General features: G+C 44.3%; 1 protein-coding gene across 1 annotated transcript; it reads left to right on the top strand.

Moving 5' to 3' along the window:
• Positions 1–955: 955 nt before the first annotated feature.
• Positions 956–9334, top strand: LOC111071892. The gene is made up of 7 exons (XM_022363438.2): positions 956–1106; positions 3142–4313; positions 4384–4482; positions 4554–4733; positions 4796–5713; positions 7008–7067; positions 7131–9334. The coding sequence occupies exons 1-7, from the start codon at positions 984–986 to the stop codon at positions 8236–8238; spliced, it is 3660 nt and encodes a 1219-aa protein (XP_022219130.2). The 5' UTR covers positions 956–983; the 3' UTR covers positions 8239–9334.
• Positions 9335–19690: the final 10356 nt, after the last annotated feature.

Here is a 19690-nt window from a genome sequence, read left to right as displayed (position 1 = left end):
ATAGAGAGAGAGAGAGAGGAACAGAGAAAATGAATTATCGTACTTTTATGTACAAATGTATGTAATGTGCTTTGTGTTACCTGTGGTTCTGTCTCATAGATATAGAGGTTTATTTCATTTCATTTCGTTTCGTTACGATTTTTCTATTATTATTTGTTTGTGTCTCTCTTGTCATTGTGTATGTCTTTCTTTGTGTGTGTGTGTGTGAATGTTATTTTTTAGTTTCGACTTGTTTTCTTTTGTGTAATTTTATTTTCGTGTCCGTGTGTATAGCTGTGTGCTAGTGTGTGTGTATCAAGTTCATAAACTTTTTGTATGCGGCAACGGCAGTAAGAATTGCTTTTTGTTTTTTCTGGAATCAACACAATAAATATGTACATACGTATGTATGTATGTATGTATGTAAGGGGAGTAAAAGAGAAGCAGCGAGTGTGGTTGTCACTGTTCTGTGTGTGTGTGTGTGTGTGTACATACATACATACATACATACATAAGTATGTGGGCATATTTCTTAGTTGTTAACTTTTTATTTAGTTTTCTTTTACGTTTTGTGTTTCCATCCTACTTTAAAGTCAGCCCCATTCCCTCCCCTCGCCATTTTGAGCTCATATCATATTCTGTTTTGTGCACACTTTTTGTTCGTTTCATTATTAATAAATAGTTTTCTTTCATTTCAGTTTACAATCCACTGCCAGGCAATCCAGTCGGGACCATTGGCTCCATCAATCTGTTCTTCTGCGCCACTTGTTGCTCCTCCTCTACTTACCACCCAGACCACGCAGCATCGTGCAGAGAGAGGCGTCTGTCGCGTGAGGGTGACAACTCTGGCATGCAGTTGGCTGGTAGCTGGTCACACTCCAACTCTTCCGTTCGAACAGCTGACGTCGACCCCACCCCCACCAGCAGTATCACCGTTAATCTGAAAAGGAGACGGAGCCGGAACCGGGGCCTGGGACTGGGACTGGGACTGGAGTACATTCACCATGGACGACGAGCTATGTCGTATCTGCATCGGGTCTCACGCGAGCGGCAGTCCCATGCAAATGATTTCAATATTTGGCGAGGACTCGCTCTGGCAGAAGATAACCACACTGGCCGACGTCCAGGTGAGAGCAGACTAGAATTTTCTGTTTATTTTTTGTTTGAACCGAGAGAGCTCGTAAACTTTGTAAATTGAACGATAATGTGAGTGTTAATAAGGGGACAGAGAGTACGAAATGTTTGGATAGACGCCACAAAAATCTATTGTTTATATGTATTTGTTGGTTTGTTTTTTTGTGTTTATTGACTAGGAGAAAATTAAAGAAAACCTAACCAACCTTCCTGTCTATTGTTTTTAACAGTTTATCTTTCGCAACTTATATTTACTTACGTCTATTAAACTGCTTGCGTCCGTTGGCGACCGTTATACTTGTATGGGTATTTTCATTTTTTAGGTTAGGTTGCATTTTTTTTTTTCATAAAACGCTGCTTATTATTTGAAAAAAATTAATGTATTGATTCGAGCTTGATATTAATAAAATTTATGTCGTATATTTAACTCAAGAGCAGAGTAAAATTAGTAAATATCTTGGAAAATGCTATTTAAAGTGCATTTTCAATGGCTATTATCGAAAACATCCATATACATGTATACATACTCGTACATATGAATATATGTTTAAATACTCATCGAATAATCACGTCAAGGATATAAATTTCGGTATATACCTTGCGCTTGGGGTAGAGTTAGAGGCAGAAATGATGTAGTCCTGGTCCCAGCCCCACTGCAGGTAGCCACAAAGTGAGCCCCAAAAATCGCAATTGAATTATCTGCATTAAGGGCATCCATTGTATGTACGTATGTATGTACATATGTATATGTGTACGTGCGTAACTCAAGATTATGTGCAATGAAAATGGCTCACCTTCGTGGAATATAAAAAATCCAAAGAAAACCAAATACTGGGAAGATATTTACCAACTGTTTTTTTTTATTATTCATTCATATTAATTTTCACATGTACCTAAATACATACATACATACATACATACATATGTATGTACATTGATGTGTATATATACACATATATTTTGACATCAGTTTTCATGGCTTGTATTTCTTATGCTCTACTCGACCCTCTCGTTCTCACTCCACCAACATCACATTTTGGTCATTCTTGTTTATTTGTTTCGTTTTGATTTCGGTTTGGATCTGGGGTTGGGTTCGGCTTTGATTTCGTCTTTGCTTATTTTATAGAATTTCCTGTGTTTTTTTTATTATCTATACATGTATGTATGTATGTATGTATGTATGTATATGTATACAATTTTTTCAATCAAATATTTCTCAATTTTTCGTCTTGTGACTTGAAACTGTTTTGCCGCTTATACTAAAGTTTCGTATTTCTTCGTTTCGTTTCGTTTCGTTTCTTTGGCTTCGGCTTTTGTAAAATAATTTACCGTTTGAATTGCTATTTGTGTTGGCTCTTATTTTTCCCCTTCTTCTTCTTCTGCACACACAACACACACACGCGTACAAATGCATGTACATATTTCTTTGGTATTTTGTTTTTGCCTTTGTTGTTTGTATGTATTATTCATATGTTTGGTTTAATTCCAAACATTTTTCTTTTCGAAGAGAGCCATGCCTGCTCCCGTCTTCTCTCGCTCTTCTTGTTCTTCGGCCTCCCCTCTCTTGTTTCCTACTCTGCGTTAGAGTTGACTCCCAGCTTAGACGTTCGTTGGCCCCGTCCATTGGGTGGGGTGGCTTACACGCTAATACACACATGCACTCATACATAGTATGTATGTGCATGTGCTGTTTGGTGTGGTGTGGGGTGGGGTGGGAAGGGAAGGGAATGGGCGTGGAACGTAGTGTCTCCTGTCCCGAATGGGGATTCATTGAAATTTATTTTTCATTCTCATATTTCTGTTTTATTTGTGCAATTTTACACCACTACACTACCGTTATATTTGGTATACGAAAATGTCCTAACGCCTTGCACTCCCCCCACCGATCGGTCTGGCAACGTTCTAGCATTTCGGAAATGGGCTGGCATTCCTTCTTAGAAGATCGGCCGAGGTCTGAGCTGTGAGCCGCTGCACTTTGGAAAGTTTTGATCAGTTGCTTGATTTGTTTTCCATTCCACCTATTTACAGATCACCAAGAACGACACATTGCCGCAGCAGGTCTGCGTGGAGTGCGCCAAGACCGCAATCTCGGCCTGCCTGTTCAAGAAGAAGTGCGAGGATGCGGACAACTTCTACCGCCAGCAACTGCTGCTGAAGAAGATCGACGGCGCGGAGAGGCAGAAGACGGGGGGAGCAGACAACCGAAAAGAGGATGCCGGAGGGGATCGGGCCAAGAGCAGAGGCTGCAGCACTGCCAGCAGCAGTGGCACCGCCAGCGGCAGTGGCAGTGGCAGTGCCACCGGGAGCGGAAGCAGCTCCTCCAGCAGCAGCTCCGACGATGACGAAGAGGAGGACAATGACAACGCAAATGGCAATGACGATGACAATGACAATGACAATGACAATGATAATAATAACAGGAGCGTAGCTGGGGAGGCGGAGACGGGTCTACAGAATGGTCATGGGCATGGCATTAATGGGCACCTGGTCGGAGATCCTAATGACGAGGATGAGGAGCAGGAGCAGGAGGAACAGCAGTTTGACCTGGATGATGGGCAGAGGCCTCTGCTCGATGACGAGCAGCAGGATCAGTCAGGCATTGAACTCAGCAATGGGGTTGGGGTGCTGCTGGGGGATGGGGAAGAGGACTTGGAGGTGATGAACCATGAAGAGTCCCCCGACCACCACGACGATGGCGAGATACCCGTCCACGACGGTCACCCCAAGGAGCCGTTCGACTTCAACTCCATACGCCTGATGCAGGAGTACATGCAGCACCAGATGAACAAGTTTCCCAACGGTGGCGCGGGCTTGCCAGGCCACGACCTAGATCTCGACCACCAGCACGAAGTGGATGAGGACGACGATGACGAGGAGATGACACTGCCACTGATTCCCGAAATCGAGCTGATTACGCCCGGCGATGATTCTATGATCGGCCCAGACGCCGCCGACCACTCGGAGGCCATTGGGGCAGCCAATGAGGCTGGACAGGTAATGCGCGGGCAAGGATTCCAGTGTCCGCACTGCTACCAGACCTTCGACATGAAACAGATCCTTAAGGCGCACATGCAGAGCGTACACGGCGCTCCGGGGCCCGTCTACGAGTGCAGCAATTGCCGCAAGACCTACTTCTACAAGCGGTTCCTGGAGAAGCACATCCGACGCGGTCGCTGCGTCAAGAAGCGGCGCAACCAAACGTAAGTGGCAGCCACGTGCTCTTCGAATTCCGGTAGTAACCTGCCTCTCTGCGTCTCTCTCTGGTTTTAGTCGGCCCATGCAATGTTCGGACTGCCATGTCCTCTTCCCCACGGGCCACCATCTGGGCTGGCACAAGCGCACCGGCTGTCCCTCCAAGGCGGCCAAGATGTGAGTGGTTCCCCAATCGCCTGTGCCACCTGTACTGACCCCCGTTTCTCTTTGTACCCTTGTACCCGCAGGCCCCTGCAGCAGCTCTTTAAGCAGAACATTGTGCAGTTTAACAACTTCCCCAAGCGGGTCCCAGCCACTGGAGGAGGAGGTGGAGGGGGAGGAGGAGCCGGGGCAGGAGCAGGAGCAGGAGCAGGGGCAGGGCCAGCACGTAAGCCCACGGCTCCGGATCTTCACGTGAACAACCGCAAGTGAGTGCCACAGGTTCTCTGACATTACCATTACCTGACTATATTTTGCCGATACCTTTCAGGCTGGGCTTGGTTAATAAGCGGAAGGGGCGGACCCGCATCAAGCTAGACGCCAAGAAGATCGCCCTGGCCAAGCAGCTGATCCTGCGCGAGGCCACCACCACGGTGATCGCCAACGAGCTGAACATCTCGCGCACTTTTGCCTGGCGTCTGCGCAAGAGCCTCGTCAACGGAGTCAGTCTGCACGAGCGTGTGGTGGACCAGGCCGCTGAGGAGCAGCTCCATCAGCACCAGCAGCATGTCCAGGCGCTCCAGCAGCAGGAAGAAGCTGCAGTCGCTGCAGCAGCTGCAATCGCGGCAGCAGCTGAGCGGGAACGGGAGCATCAGCATCTGAGTCTGCCCTATGGCCACCTTGGCCTGGGCCTGATCAAGGAGGAGCGGCAGGATAGCGAGGACGAGGAGCAGCAGCAGCTCCACCCTCAGCATCAGCATCAGCACCAGCACCAGCTCCACAGCTCGCTGGTCTTAGGCGACGAGTGTGGGGCGGATGAGATTGGTGCAGAGGAGACGGCCGGCTACATGGGCGACGAGGATGCCGTGTGCAGCCTGCTCCACAATGGCTACGATATGCGCGCCCAGCTGGAAGACCCCGATCCAGACTCTGATCCCGTCGAGCACGACTCCTACGAGGGCAACGAGAACGAGCGTCATTCCAATGCTGGCGGGGCCAACTCTGTCTTGCTCCCGCCTCCGCCGTTGGCCCTGGCTCCAGTCCAGGTGCCAGTGCATGTGCCCTCGCGACCCACTGTCGAGGTCTACAAGCGTCTGCTGGCCGAGTCGCCACATTTTCCACACATCGTCAACGCCCAGCAGTTGCAGCTACACCAGCAGCAACAGCATCGGGAGCAGCTACAGCATCAGCAGAAGCCAGCCCACAATGGAGCAATGCCGTTGCTCACCCGCTATCCGCCCGCCGTCATGTAAGTCACAATTTTGCATCTGGAGCACAAGATGTGAAGAGCACGCAGAAAGAAGGGGCAGAAGAAATCATATAATGGAAGAGAAGTAGAAGAAAAGCAAGCATCCCGAGTAGTAGAAACGGATAGATTTCATCTGAAGCGTCTCTTGGGTGGCAGCAGAGCCAGCCGTACCTCTGCATCTCTTTAAAAGCAGTTCTAGAAAGCAGTGCATACCAAGCAAGCAGTTAACGCCGAAAAGAGAGACTCGAAGCTCATTAAGTTCATTGCCTTGCCATGCTAGACCGACATACTAGGGTAATGGCTGTGGAGCTTTACGCGAAACGAAATGAGAGTTAGACTGTCGTTACAAGATGGTATGGTATGGACTGCCAAAGATTCTATGACGTCAAATAAATAACAAGGCAAGCAGTGCAATTCCACCAAACTCAGATCAGGGAGTGCAGCTAAATTCCTTTTCAGGATAAGCTGCTGGAGAGAAGCATCTTGTGCCAAAAATGATTATGTTAAGTAGGCACTTCCCTTCAAATTTACCTAAATACAAGCATATCTACATATGCACAACCATATAAGAAGAACCTGCAGAGTAGAGCTGGGTAAAGAGTGTTCAAGAGTAGCTTCAAGAGTGAACCAGTCAGTTGCTCACTTTTAAGTGAGTGAACAACTCACTCACTTTGCTCAGTTGCTCACTTGTTCACTCAGTTGCTCACTCACTTGTTCAGTTGTTCCCTGTTCAAGATTAGTCTGCGATACACAAGACAAAGTTACTTTGCAGATCTTAAACTTGGCCTTTTGGTCGTCCAAATGCTCAAAATGATCCCAAATCGATCTTAATTTGCGTTTAAGAGACATATTTAGTGTTTTGTATTAAAATTTGCGAATTCACAGCAAAGACGAGACGCTATAAGAAAAGTTGCCACACAGTTCATGGATACAATGCCCCCGTGTTGACGATTAAGCCCCTTTTTCCAACAAAATTTAACCGTTAAACAAGTGAACCGAATATATATCTGAACAAGTGAACAACTAAGTGAACAAGTGAGCAAGTGAGAAACTGAACAAAAATATAGTGAACATGTTGAGTTCACTCAGTGAAGTGAAGAGCTTATTTTTGTTCACTCGCTCATGAGCAACGCAACTCTACTGCAGAGCACATAATACATATACTTGTCAGAAGAAATAGAAGAAGATAGTTTTAGGATGCAACTAATTTTCAATGTCTAGTGTAGCTGGTGTGCTAAGGCGACTTTCCCCTTCGAATTTAATTCTAATTATAATTTCCCTCTTCCCGGTGCAGCCATGCCCTCCCCGTGAACCTGTCCCTACGCTCCATGGCCCACATGAACAGCAACGAGAGGTGAGTCCACAGTGCAGTTCCGTGAGGTATTCCCGCTTATAAATCCTTTCTACATCCCTGCAGCAATGGCAGCAACAGCAGCAACACCCCCGTCGCCGTCCTCGCGCCCCATGCAGGCGCGACTGCAACGCCAGCGTCAGCCTCAACTTCAACTTCAACAGCGACAGGGTCGGGATCTGGTTCTGGTTCTGGCTCTGCAAAGAAGCCGCGCAAGCCGAACGTCTTCATCGATGACGAGAAGTACGCCATGGCCAAACTGCTGGTAGCCCAGAATTCCTCGACCATGGAGATAGCCCGAGCGCTCAACGTATCGCAGATGACGGCCTGGAAGGTGCGCGATGCTATACTAAAAGGCGTGCCCCTCTCCTATCGTAACAAGCGCACCGACGGACGCCTTTCAGCGCTCGGCGACGAGTCGCGCGTAGCGGAGCTGCCCTCTGCCAAGGAGCATCAGGCCCAGCAGTTGGCCCAGGAGCAGGAACTACAACAGGCACACCAGCGTCAGCAGGCACTGCAGCAGGCCCAGCAAGAGCGGCAGGAGCGCCAGAAGGGGCTGCAGCAGGAAATGCAGCGGCAACAACAGCAGCAGCAGCTTGAGCAGATGGAGCGCATTAAGCAGCAGCGCCAACGGCAGGAGTTGATCCGCCAGCAACAGCAGCAGCAGCAGCAACAACAACAACAGCAGTTGCGTCATCAGACGACAGCGGACACATCACACTTTCAACAGCAGCAGCAGCGACAGCTTCCACCACCGAAGCTGCCGCTTCCGCGTCGCCGCCTAAAGGCCGCCGAACGGGAGCTACGGGACAAGAATATCACCCGGGAGATACTCGAACTGATCGAGGAGGATAGCAACATCCAGTACTGGAAAGTGTCGGCTCGCCTGGCCGAAAAGGGCATCAACATTTCGCCGTCGTCCGTCTGCCAGAAGCTCAAGTCGATGGGTATTCATCGTCGCTGGAAGCCAGGCGACAAGCCCTCCATGCTGGCCATCAGCCAGATAAAAGCGGCCACAGTGGCAGCGGCGCTGGCAGTCGGAGGAGTAGGAATGGGCGTGGGTGCCAGCAGTGGAGGGAGTGGCGGCCATAACTTTGGCGGAGTCGATGATGGATACGAGCAGCAGCAATTCGATATGGGCGGACCACACTTTCTCAGTGCCTTCACGCGATGAATGAATAGAGAACAGGCGCAGGCCATCACCTGGCACCTCCTGGCATTCTCTGTGCACCGCCCCCGCACCGCCTGGCACAACTGCACCGCGCCCCATAATTTTAGGTATTATAAATCTTGGATAGATCGGCACAATTTGTATTTTTTATAAAGTATTTGGGGGAGGAGGGCAGGAATGCTCTCTGCAACATGAAATTGTATTCAATATGAGATATACATAGTTATACATATGCATATGTATATATGTGCATATGTATATGCATAGGTATAGGTAGAACTAGATATATATACATATGTATATACAAAATATATGCTAAGCATTCCTAGAATGTCGCACACCCACTGATTCACACACAGCCACACTTGTGCACATGGCGTGTTCATTCCAGGGAAACCATTTCCGCGCTTCATGTGTTTTTCCAGGCAGCTTCCTCTTCTACAGAGAGACACACATTTAGTTGTTAGTTTTGATCATATATTATTTATATTCATTGATTGCATGTCCCCCCCGTTTGTGGGAAATGGATTCGAAGATTCGCATTGCTAATTTTGTCCATTCATCAGTGGACTTCGCCTCCGCACGCATGCAGTTTATTCAGTACTGAACTTAAATTTAGTTAAATTAATGTATCAAGCAACTAAACGCAAGTAAACAACAGAAAGCAGAACAGACAGCAGCACAACAGGAAACAGAACAAAGCAAATGAAGCAGAACAAACAGCAGCAAGAGACAAGAGCAGGAGAGTTAATATACATATAAAGCGGAGCATGAGAAAGCTAGCAATATAAGTGCAATTAAAACAAACAAAAACTAACTAAAGATAGGAACACAGATAAATGTATCTTAAAGATAATAGCCAGGGTGACAAGAGGGAAAAAAGGGGGAGGAAGGAAAAGAGGAGAATCCATACAAATTCATTAATTTTGGCTAACCTGAAATAAATCCTTGAGCTCTACTTTTTAAATTTATCAAACCGTATCTAAAACTCGTTCGAAAAAATAGTTTGAAAATCGATCTACTCATAATTTATCGATGATTAATGTGAATTGCAACCCCCATGCGATGGCCATCACTGACTAAAGTCCGCTGCTTGCTGTACGATAGACTTAGCTATGTGTCCTATCTGAGAGACGAAGATAGCATTACGTGGACCAAAAATGTATGAGTTAGTTTGGAGTTTAGTTGATCTACTCTAGATTGTTACATTGCATACATAAGTTGGTTAAAATAATCAGGTTGACCGGCTGGAAGGCTGGAAGTCATCGTTTCGCCACAAACAATGCCCGGTTTTACCGTTTGCAAAAGCCATGCTCTTCTTTTCAATAAGGCAAATTTTCAAGTTTATCCTCTGAAGAATGGCATGCACCCTCCTCTTATTTACGTCAAAACATTGATCAAACAACGCACTGCAGAATATCAGACGTACTAAATACTCGCATGAACTTGAAAAAAGTTTCAGATTGAACAAAAAAGAAAATCAGATCTTAAAAATCTATGCCACTGGCGTCTTCATTTTGTAAAACTCTTTTTTCAAGTGTATGTACATACAATCCATAGACTTCCTCTCAAACGCCTTTCTCCACTTCGGGCACTCCACTTTGTGTGGCTAGAAATTAGAAATTAGAGCAAAAAGGACACCATCTACTTGACCAGTACAAAGTACACAAAGCACTCCTGCAACACACAGTGTAACCAGATCAACTGCACTAGCTGGTGTGAAAATTCGGCATTTCCATGAAACACTTTAATGTAGTGAATTCCGTGGTTTTTATATAACTCCATGGAATAATTGTGATTCCTTTCAAAAGCACCCTTGTTTAATTCTGGATACTGGTCCTGGATCATGTGTAACACCTAAATAAAATACATTCTATATAGCAGTATTCCCTATTGTATTGGAGTTTTCAAATATTTCAATTTGAGTAGAGAACATCATGTAAAACCTGATTTGCAGCAAAGATGAACTTTATTAACGATACGATAACGGTGATTAGGATTTATATAAAATATATATATATTGTTTGGCCTTTTTTAATGAACTAATTGAATATCTACTAGCTCGCAGAGAAGAGTACTCTAAACCTATTGCTGATCATGGTTCCTCTTCCTTTGCCCCCCCCCTATCGAACAAGACATAATAACAATGTTAATATTTATAGCCAATTATTAGTTAAAAGAGTAAAACCACCACAAAAGAACAAAGCAAGACGAGAGTCGTAGAACGAAAGGAGCGTCAGGAGAAAACAGATTATAGCAAAACTCAGATCCTGTATTTATTTACAGCAAAGCTTAAAATTTATATATATTTTAAACATTTTTTGTTACGGAAGAATATGCATTTTGCTGCGATTTATTTTGTACAACATATACGAAAGAAAAAGAGATAGATAGATAGAGAGAGAGAGATAGGAAACTAGAGAAAGGAAGCAACAGAGAGAGAGAGAGAGAGAGAGAGAGAGTGATAGCATTGAAGAGTGGTTCATATATATTTATGTTGACATATTTTTGTAAAATTTGAAACTGTAATTGCTTTTAGCACAGTCATCAGCAATAAATCAATCAATGACTCGATCAAGATCAATGAATGATTCCCTCCCACACACACATGCATGTATACACGCATAGTATTTTATATAGACAGTATGTACTATTTACATATTTACATATATGTGTATATGTCTATTAAAACAACACTACACATAATATCTATTTATGTGCAACTAAATTAATGAATTTTTGTTTTTTTTTTTATTATATATATTTATTAGTGGAAGCTCGTAAAATTATGATTAAAAACAATTATATTGCGTGTTTTTGTTTTGTATAAAATGCAAAAGTGAAAACGTACATACATACATATATGTTAATGATATATACATACATACATAAATATGTATGAATTATATGTATATTTAGAGTCGAGTATATGTAAGGATCCACTGGAAGCATCATCAACAAATAGAACTGACGTGCCTATGTAGCGATTAAATCACACACATACCCCACACCCAACCACACACCCACACCCACCCCCACATACACAAAACCCCCACACCGAAACAAAACTGATGTAATGCATTAATAATCATTCCAAAATGTCATATAAATGAAATGAAACAAAAAACAATATATTTGTATACATGAATCTAGCAGAATATATATGATGAAACATGCCTCCATATATACCTATGTATATTTTTTATTAAATATTCCATTTCAAAAGATTTGCGTTTTGCTTGGACCAAAAATGGTGTCCCCAATGTATTGGCGCAACCGCAGCATCCCATCCACCGCCCACCAAACAGCAGTCGGCCAGTCAGAGAGGCGGCCACACAGTAAATAAAGTTCTACCAAATAAAAGGATGAAAACGGGCATGAATGTATTGGAGGTAGGGTGTTCTCAAAAAGATAGTTTGGAGGGAAAATAGAGAAATTTGAGTGCCAAATTGTATGTGCAAATAGAATCCGTAGATTGATTTTTTTTCACCTCTCCACAGATTTTACAGAAATTTTAGCTCAAAATCAATAAAAGAGGGGTTTTTGTAGACGATAATTTCAGAGCTTTATATAATATATTTCTGGACTTAGAACCATTATCTCTTCGATTAATTATCACAAAAAAAATATCTTAAGTCTGCCAGACTTTGACCACTCTTCAAAGCCCATATAAGCCCCTCGACAGATACAAAACTTAATTGAATTTCAGTCTGCACGTGAAATTTGATTGCAACTGAAGCGAAATTAAGTACGGAAATGGCGCGATCAAATATAAATATGCTCCTCTTATGGTGAACTTTTTCCCTGGCAACGATGATGATGCATTTAAATTGAAGCTGAGATGATGATGGAGTCGAAACAAAAGCCTCGAACTGTCGGACAGGTGGCAGGTCCATGGATCCCGCCGCTGGCCTCTAGCGTAAAGGACGGGGCACTGACAGGCAGCAGCAGCTCCCATATTATGAGCACATTTTAAGTATACAAATTCTCGCATTCTCATATGTTTATGACATAATGACAGCCGACCGAGCGACCGTTCATTCCGGAGCAGCAGGAGGAATCCCACATATTAAACATCCGCCATGTATGCGCACTGGCGATGCGAGTGGAGGGGAGTTCCAGGAGCAGATCCCAGACAGGAGCTGACGCTGTAGCTGGGATGCCGCTGAGAAACTTTCTGACAGCTATGAGTGGGATTCAAATGTAATCAACAATTTTTAAACTCCACCACACACCGCCCATTGCTTCAGGTTTATTACACCCGAAACCCTAAGAGTCCACACAGCCCGAGATACGTTTACGTGCGTGGCCAGGAGCCCAGGACCATTCATAGTGTCAGACTTTTTCTTGGGGCTTAGTCGCATAAAAATTCAACCTCAGGGCACGAGCATCAAAATCACTTTCTGATTTCCATCATTTCTCCCGGTCTCCGGTCTCAGTCTTATTCTGCATAATAAAATAATAATTTATGTCCGCGTCCACCATTCGCCGACGCGTCGTTTCGGAGTGGCAGCTCCACTGAGGAACTGTTTCAGCTCACTGCAGTTGAGCGTGTGCAAGTTGTGTAGGGCGAATTGAAAAGTATTCAGGATGTTCGAGAGCTACTCAAGAGATCTGTCTAATCAGGCCCCTCAGATTGTAAGCCCCTCGGATTGGACCACGGAATGTTCTTAATTGACAAATAAGTGGTTGAATTGGTTGCATGGCAATGCTCGACATGCACTATGAAGAAATATACAGACGTATGTACATTAGAGTCGGCCGAAAGTGTTAATTTTTTTTTTAAAAGGTCAGGCTAAAAAAGGTTAATGTTTGACTATTGTACATTGACGTCAAAATTCTGTTTTACCCATGCACAGTGGGCGCTCCCAACGCCGGGGGGGGGAGGGCGTTGCAGGGGGGGGGGGGGGGGGGGAGCGGGGGGGGGGGGGGGGGCCCGCCAGCAAAATTTTCAAAGTGTGAAACTTTGAAAGTTTCCTTAAAACAGAACCATACTAGACTGACAAATAGTTTCTGCTTGTTAATTTGGGATAACTTGCGGTACATTATCGGTTTTTGTTTTTGAGCATAGGTTCGTAAACTAAACCAATTCCCAAATTTTGGCTCGTTCTAACATTTTTTATGAAAAAACAAAACTTTGATAATATCTGAAAAAAACCATGTCCGACCGACAATTGGATTTTTATACCCGTACTCAAAAAAGAGTTAAGGGGTATATTAGATTTGTGGTAAAAATGGATGTGTGTAACGCAGAGAAGGAAACGTTTCCGACCCCATAAAGTATATATGTATATTCTTGATCAGCATCAATAGCCGAGTCGATATAGCCGTGTCTGTCTGTCCGTCTATCTGTCTGTCTGTCTGTCTTTCTGTCCGTCCGTCTTGTTGAGCGCCTAGATCTCAGAGACTATAAGAGCTATGGCAACCAAATTTGGTTTCCGGGCTCATGTGATATCACACTGCTACAAATGTATTTCAAAATTTCGCCCCGCCCCCACAAAGGACGAAAATCTTTGTCACATTTTTAAATATACGATAAAACTAAAAACGCAGTATCGTAGAGAATGCCCATATCTACCAGATTGCCGAATCTGAATTAGATCGGATCATAAATATAGCCAGAATGAAGAAATTGATTTTTATTTGTTTCCCCCGCCCCCTCCTGCCAACGACCAAGCTACTCATTTTCCTTCTCGCTCGCACACTCGCCGCGTTCAGTGCGCGAGCGACCCCTAGCGGAGGAGATGTAGAATATACATAATATATGTAGATATATGTAGATAATAGATGCAGCAAAATAATTTAATATGTAAAATTTTTTTTAATTTTAAAATTCTAAAAAATTATAAGCTCAAAAATGTATATACTGACTGAGTACGGGTATAAGTAGAGTCGCGTCCCCAGAAGCGACTCACACGTTCCTTCTCGTTTCACTTTAATTCCTTATACTTTTTTTTTTATATAGGCTCCTAATTTAAACATATACCCCAAACCTTTAAGTGCGCGAGGGTCAAACGATAACCGATTTTCAAATATTGCTTAAGTTCAATATAATTGGGACTTTCGGCTCATTCTAGTGTACATATACTATTGATCCTATCGGGAAACCATTAATTCGGTCCCTTCCAATGTCAAGTCAAGTACAAGCTAATTGAGGCGATTCTTCTCACCTGCGGTCCCAAGAAAACCCCCCTTGGGGAGTCCCCCATTAATATACCCGAATTTAATATCCGCTTTTCCATTGGGGACTTCGGGGTTTTTTCGATTCAAAAAGACAGAGAGGTTTGTTGGATATGCTAGCCAATCGGTTCCCGCATACTGATGAGTGGATCGCCTATGTGATGTGGTCTGAGTGAAGCTTAGACTATGGAGAGGGAAACTTAATGAATATTGTTCTGAGCAGATACTTGTAGTTGAAGATGAAGAGAGAGATTCTGATGAGTAATGGCATATTTACGAGCGAATATTTGAGCTTTTATCTTACGGATTCCTGGATAATTTAGATTTCCTCCACGTAGCTTAGCACCCAAGTGCCCCAGGCTGCGGCGCTCATCATTCCTCTAGCTCTCTCTCTCTGTCTCACTTTCTGGTTATGTGCATTTTTCTCTCATGCTTCGCGTATGAGTAAGAGGGATTTTCCAGCAGATGTCATGCATATAATTGCAGATGCCCTAACCCAAAAGGAGTGATGCTTGATTGCTGCACCTCGCATACAATAGAATTTATGTACATTTCAAAGGTAAAAAGGTGAACTGCAGACGGCGAAAGGAATAAGCCATACCCGTATTGAAAATACCAAAAAACATTTAATTCATCTTCAATGTTTTTCTCATATTGATTTGCATTATTTATTTATGTAAAAACTAATACTTGGGCTAGAACTGTGGGCAATGCTTCGAATGCGTTCACCATGGCGTATGAGTGATATTTTACTGGGACTGTTTTTTTCTCATTTTTCACACGTGTGGGGCTGAGATGAAACTATTTTACCTGCTCAGGCACATCTGACTTCCTATCCATGGATATCAGGGTATTCAGGTGTCTCATGTCATGCTTGACGAGCTTCTCGGGCCCATTGAGTAATTAATAGTTAATACCTGTTCGCTTATTCTGTCTGGCATGCCCCTGATATTGTTGTGTGTATAACTCCCCCAGATCTCCCACCCCCATCACATGCAATGCAATTGCCTGAGAGCCGCTGAGGGCCTGGAACGATGACGACAATGCCCAGCGCATCATCGATACGATTCCACACCGTTCCAAACAATGGACAGCCGCGAGAAGATTCTATAAAATGAAACACAATCAACGGATCCACGATTAGTTGGTCAGCGGCTTCATCCAGTTAAGCAGAACAGAACAGAGCGAAACCAAATCGTACGAAACTTGTGAGGAGGAGCCGAAACAGCAACTGAAACTACAATAGAAACTACAATGAGGCACTGGAAGCTACTCGGCTGCTGGGTGCTGATCCTAGCCATCTGCGTGGGTCTTGTCCAGCCCTCGCTGCTCCAGCTTAAGAAGAAGATCCTCTTCGGCCATGGTGGCGGCGGCAACGGCGGAGGAGGCGGGGGCTGGGGCGGTGGTGGTGGTGGAGGCTGGAGCGGTGGTGGTGGTGGAGGCTGGAGCGGAGGCAATAGTGATCATGGAGGAGGGGGCCGAACAGGTGGCAGCCTCATCGATGTCTATGTGGTGAAGCCAGTCTACAGCGGCGGCGGAGGCCACGGAGGAAGCGGCGGACAGCAGTGGGGCGGTGGTGGCAATGGCGGCGGACAGCAGTGGGGCGGAGGTCATCCTTCCAGTGGCGGCAGTGGATCGTTTGCCAGCAGCAGCGCCAATGCCAACAGCTACAGCTACGGAGGAGGCGGCGGAGGCAACAACGGCGGCTGCAACTCGTGCGGCGGAGGAGGTGGAGGTGGAGGCAGTGGCAGCAATGCCTATGCCAAGGCCTCGGCCAATGCCTACGCAGGCAGCTGGTAGAATTCGGGATTGAGGATTCAGAAATAAGGCCAGGATTCAGGCCAGTGAATCCGTTCCCTTTATTTTTTTTGTCTAATATGTAAGCTGCTTGTGAATAAAGATATTGAAAAGCAAAGTGAAGTGAAGATCGGCAAATGGAGGACCACGCATCCGACCATGAGCACCATGACATCCGTATCCTGCAATTTCCATTGGATATTCCTAAAAACCGATCGATTGGATTGAGTCCAGTTGGGTGAAACAAGGACACAAAAATTACATAGAACACGAGAAGTCAGAAAAGGAGAACAATTAGAAGGTCCAGCATCCAGCAGAAACAAATTGGAAATAATTTAATAATCCATAGAAAACAAAAAAAAAATGACAGAATGGGAATTGAAATACGGGGGAAGCTTACGAAAATTAATAATGGATACATGCAATACGAATTTAGACACATACTGCAGTGGGGATATACAAATATATACATACATACACATGCGTATATATATATAGGAATTAAATCTGATGGGGAAAGAACAAATCGATGGAGTGGACTGAGGACCAGGATCAGCAGGAGCAGGCCCACACCGAGATGTCGGATTCCATCAAACTTGTTTCTCCTCGCAATGTGTTGTGCGCTCCTCCAGCCCCTCTGCTTACACTCTGTGTGCCGCTCCCGCTCCCTGACAACCCCGTAGCTTTTTCTCGTTTTCGCAAAAGTTAATAGTGACCATGCCCACATATCTGCTCGAAACCAGTTTTCCTTCTCTCTGCTCTCTTGCTCTCTCTCCTCTTTCTCTCTCTATCTCTATCTCTGTTTGCCTTTTCTGACTTTTGGCTGCGTAAAAATGTAAACAAGAAAAAGGAAAACAAAATAAACAATGAATAAAAATACTAGCGAAAAACCAAAAAACCGAAACATCGAAAAACGTGTTCGAAAATGCTGAAACAACTTTTAAAATTGGTGAAAGATGCATAAATATGTATGTATGTGGTAGTATGCTTATTTCTTTACTCTTTTCCGTCTGACTTGGTGCGTGGGAGAATCGAGTTTGAGCAACTGTCATGTGAACTGGAGAAGATCAATATCCGTCATTGAGGATTAGAGGATCAATGATGTACGAGTACGATCTTCCGTAGATCACTTGAACGTACGTAAACAGAACCACTCTACCTTCAATATGTACATACCCTGTAGTACTGGGCACTAGTTCGGTGGTGGTGATATGACCCGTCCCTAACAGACCACCACTACCCACTGGCCAAACCCTAAGCAATGCTATTCTTCATTTCCACTTTTACTCGCAATGTCCTAGGGCATGGGGACCAGCGACACCACATCGGTTACCCCCGAACTAGTGAAATGGGTACCCATCTGGTAGGTAGCAAACCCCATCTAAGGGGCAGTGAAATTGGTGCCCTACTAAGGGGTAGAAAAACTCGTGCAGTTGACAATTTCATTTATTTTATTTTTCTTATTTCCTTCTTTTTAAATTTCAGTATTTTCAGTTATTAGTATCAATTATTTGTATGTTGCAACTGTAGATTTTATATTTTTGAAATGTCTTTTTTTTTGCAGCTGAAGAGCTCTTCTTAGTTGTATTTCCGCTGTACAGTCCCTGCCTCTACAGTTATAGCATCTATAAATATAAAATTCAAATCCGTCTACTGGTGAGACGTTGCAGCCCCATCGATCTAGTTCGCTGGGTGGTACGCGGTGGGTTGTAAATTATACAGAGTAAAATTATTTTCTACTCTTTGAGTGGTTCGGCGTTCGCTTACCATAGGGTTACTTCGGTGGGTACCCATGTACGGACTAGCGTACTAGGTAGTTCGACAGCATCAATCGCCACCGCCAGTACTACAGGGTACATATGTAAATACACATGTTTACATACAGAGGAGCCTCTTCAATAGGAATTCCGCGTAATGGGGCTGGATAACTTACATACTACATATATGTATGTACATATGAATGTATGTAAAATTGAACGTGGAGAAGCTTTGGCGAAGCAATAGATAGTCCATGGGGTATCATTTGAAGGTTATTGCCGGATAATTGAACTACGATCTGTCATGGATCAGTTGAGCGTAGACGGAAATCGTTTCGAGCCTGGAAATTCATTCTCATTAATTCAAATTTCCCATAAGCGAAAAGGCTCATTCGATACGAAAAGCACGAGCAGAGAACATTCACGACGACTGATTTACTTTAAGTACATAACTCCAAAACTCATGCACTTCATCAATATACATACATAGATGTCAAATGTCCATTAAAGTAAGGTAGGAAAGTCTGTCTGCCAGTACCGTTTGATGCTTAGTTTTCAGAGCATTATAGCCATATGACATTGGACTTTGCTAACTGACTACTGCTGCGGCAGAATTTATCGAAAATTTTACTTTGCGGATACAATTTTGCTGGCTAGGTGTCAGGGTTCTGCTGGAAAACATCATTGTGTTTCAAGTAGTGCTTCAGCTGTTCTACTAAAAGCCATTAGAGGTGTCTAGAGACGGCTACGAACAGAAATGGAACAGCATTTTGGCTCTAGTGCTATCCCTCTCTACGCAGCAAAGTTGTCTAAGTCTAATGTCATATGGCTATTAGCAAGAGCAGCAGCATTTTGCGCAGGCAGACTCCTATGATATCACACTGAATTAAGGCAAATGTGAAATGTTCACCACGCCCCTTCCGCATCAAATCCCAACAATCTGGGACAGATATGAGAATATCGAATACGTAAAATTCTCTGGATGTGGAGCTTTAACAACAGAACTCCACTCTCGATGCTTGAACAATGGAAGACTGCACTGCACTGTCTGTTCCTTGTTTTACTATACTGGTTTTTTTTTTTAAGATGATGCTCCTTTCAGCTGACCCCAATAGACTCCATAGACACAAATTGTTTTTGTTAGCCTCAAGGCAGTTCCCTGCCTCAATAATACCCTCCATGGAATCACCATAAAATAGTTTTCGCAAACTTATATTCGGTATTTTGACGAAGATCATCTCTTTGCAATGCTCTCTTAAGAACATTGTCATATCTTGGTGTGAACACCAAATCCAAGCCATTTAAATACATACATTCGAGTATATAGATAGTCAAGAGAGAACGCCTCGAGGCCTAATCATCATAGCATTTAACATTTCGATATGGTAGTGCTCTTCGCTACCGAGTTTCTTTCGTTGCAATTTGATTTGAAAGGTTATTGATCGATTCGCATCCCAGATTCTTGACAACTTCTTCACCTTCTTCCCCCGTCACACTCCCATCCCATCTCATCCTCCGTCAGTGGCCCCGGGCCAGCAGCTGCAGATGAGCCGGATTCCTCTTCCATCTACTGGAAAAACTCGTTTCTGGTTTTCCTCGAGCGTTGAGTCGAAACGTGGCCTCCTTGTCCCCTCCTTGTCCCCCCCCTCCCCCCTTGTCTCCCCACTGCCCCACTGCACACTTTTGAGAAAGAGGGATCATTGAGTTTTCATCTCCTCTTT

Source organism: Drosophila obscura, unplaced genomic scaffold (assembly GCF_018151105.1).
Source record: "Drosophila obscura isolate BZ-5 IFL unplaced genomic scaffold, ASM1815110v1 contig_96, whole genome shotgun sequence".
In the NCBI taxonomy this organism is placed as follows: Eukaryota; Metazoa; Arthropoda; class Insecta; order Diptera; family Drosophilidae; genus Drosophila; species Drosophila obscura.
This window is presented reverse-complemented; position numbering and strand designations above follow the sequence as displayed.

Excerpts from the sequence above, each read along its gene's own strand:
- LOC111071892 (XM_022363438.2), top strand. The coding sequence starts at position 984 with ATGGACGACGAGCTATGTCGTATCTGCATCGGGTCTCACGCGAGCGGC. Across the intron at positions 4,314-4,383 it reads AAGAAGCGGCGCAACCAAAC|TCGGCCCATGCAATGTTCGG; the intron begins GTAAGTGGCAGC and ends CTCTGGTTTTAG. Across the intron at positions 4,483-4,553 it reads CCCTCCAAGGCGGCCAAGAT|GCCCCTGCAGCAGCTCTTTA; the intron begins GTGAGTGGTTCC and ends TTGTACCCGCAG.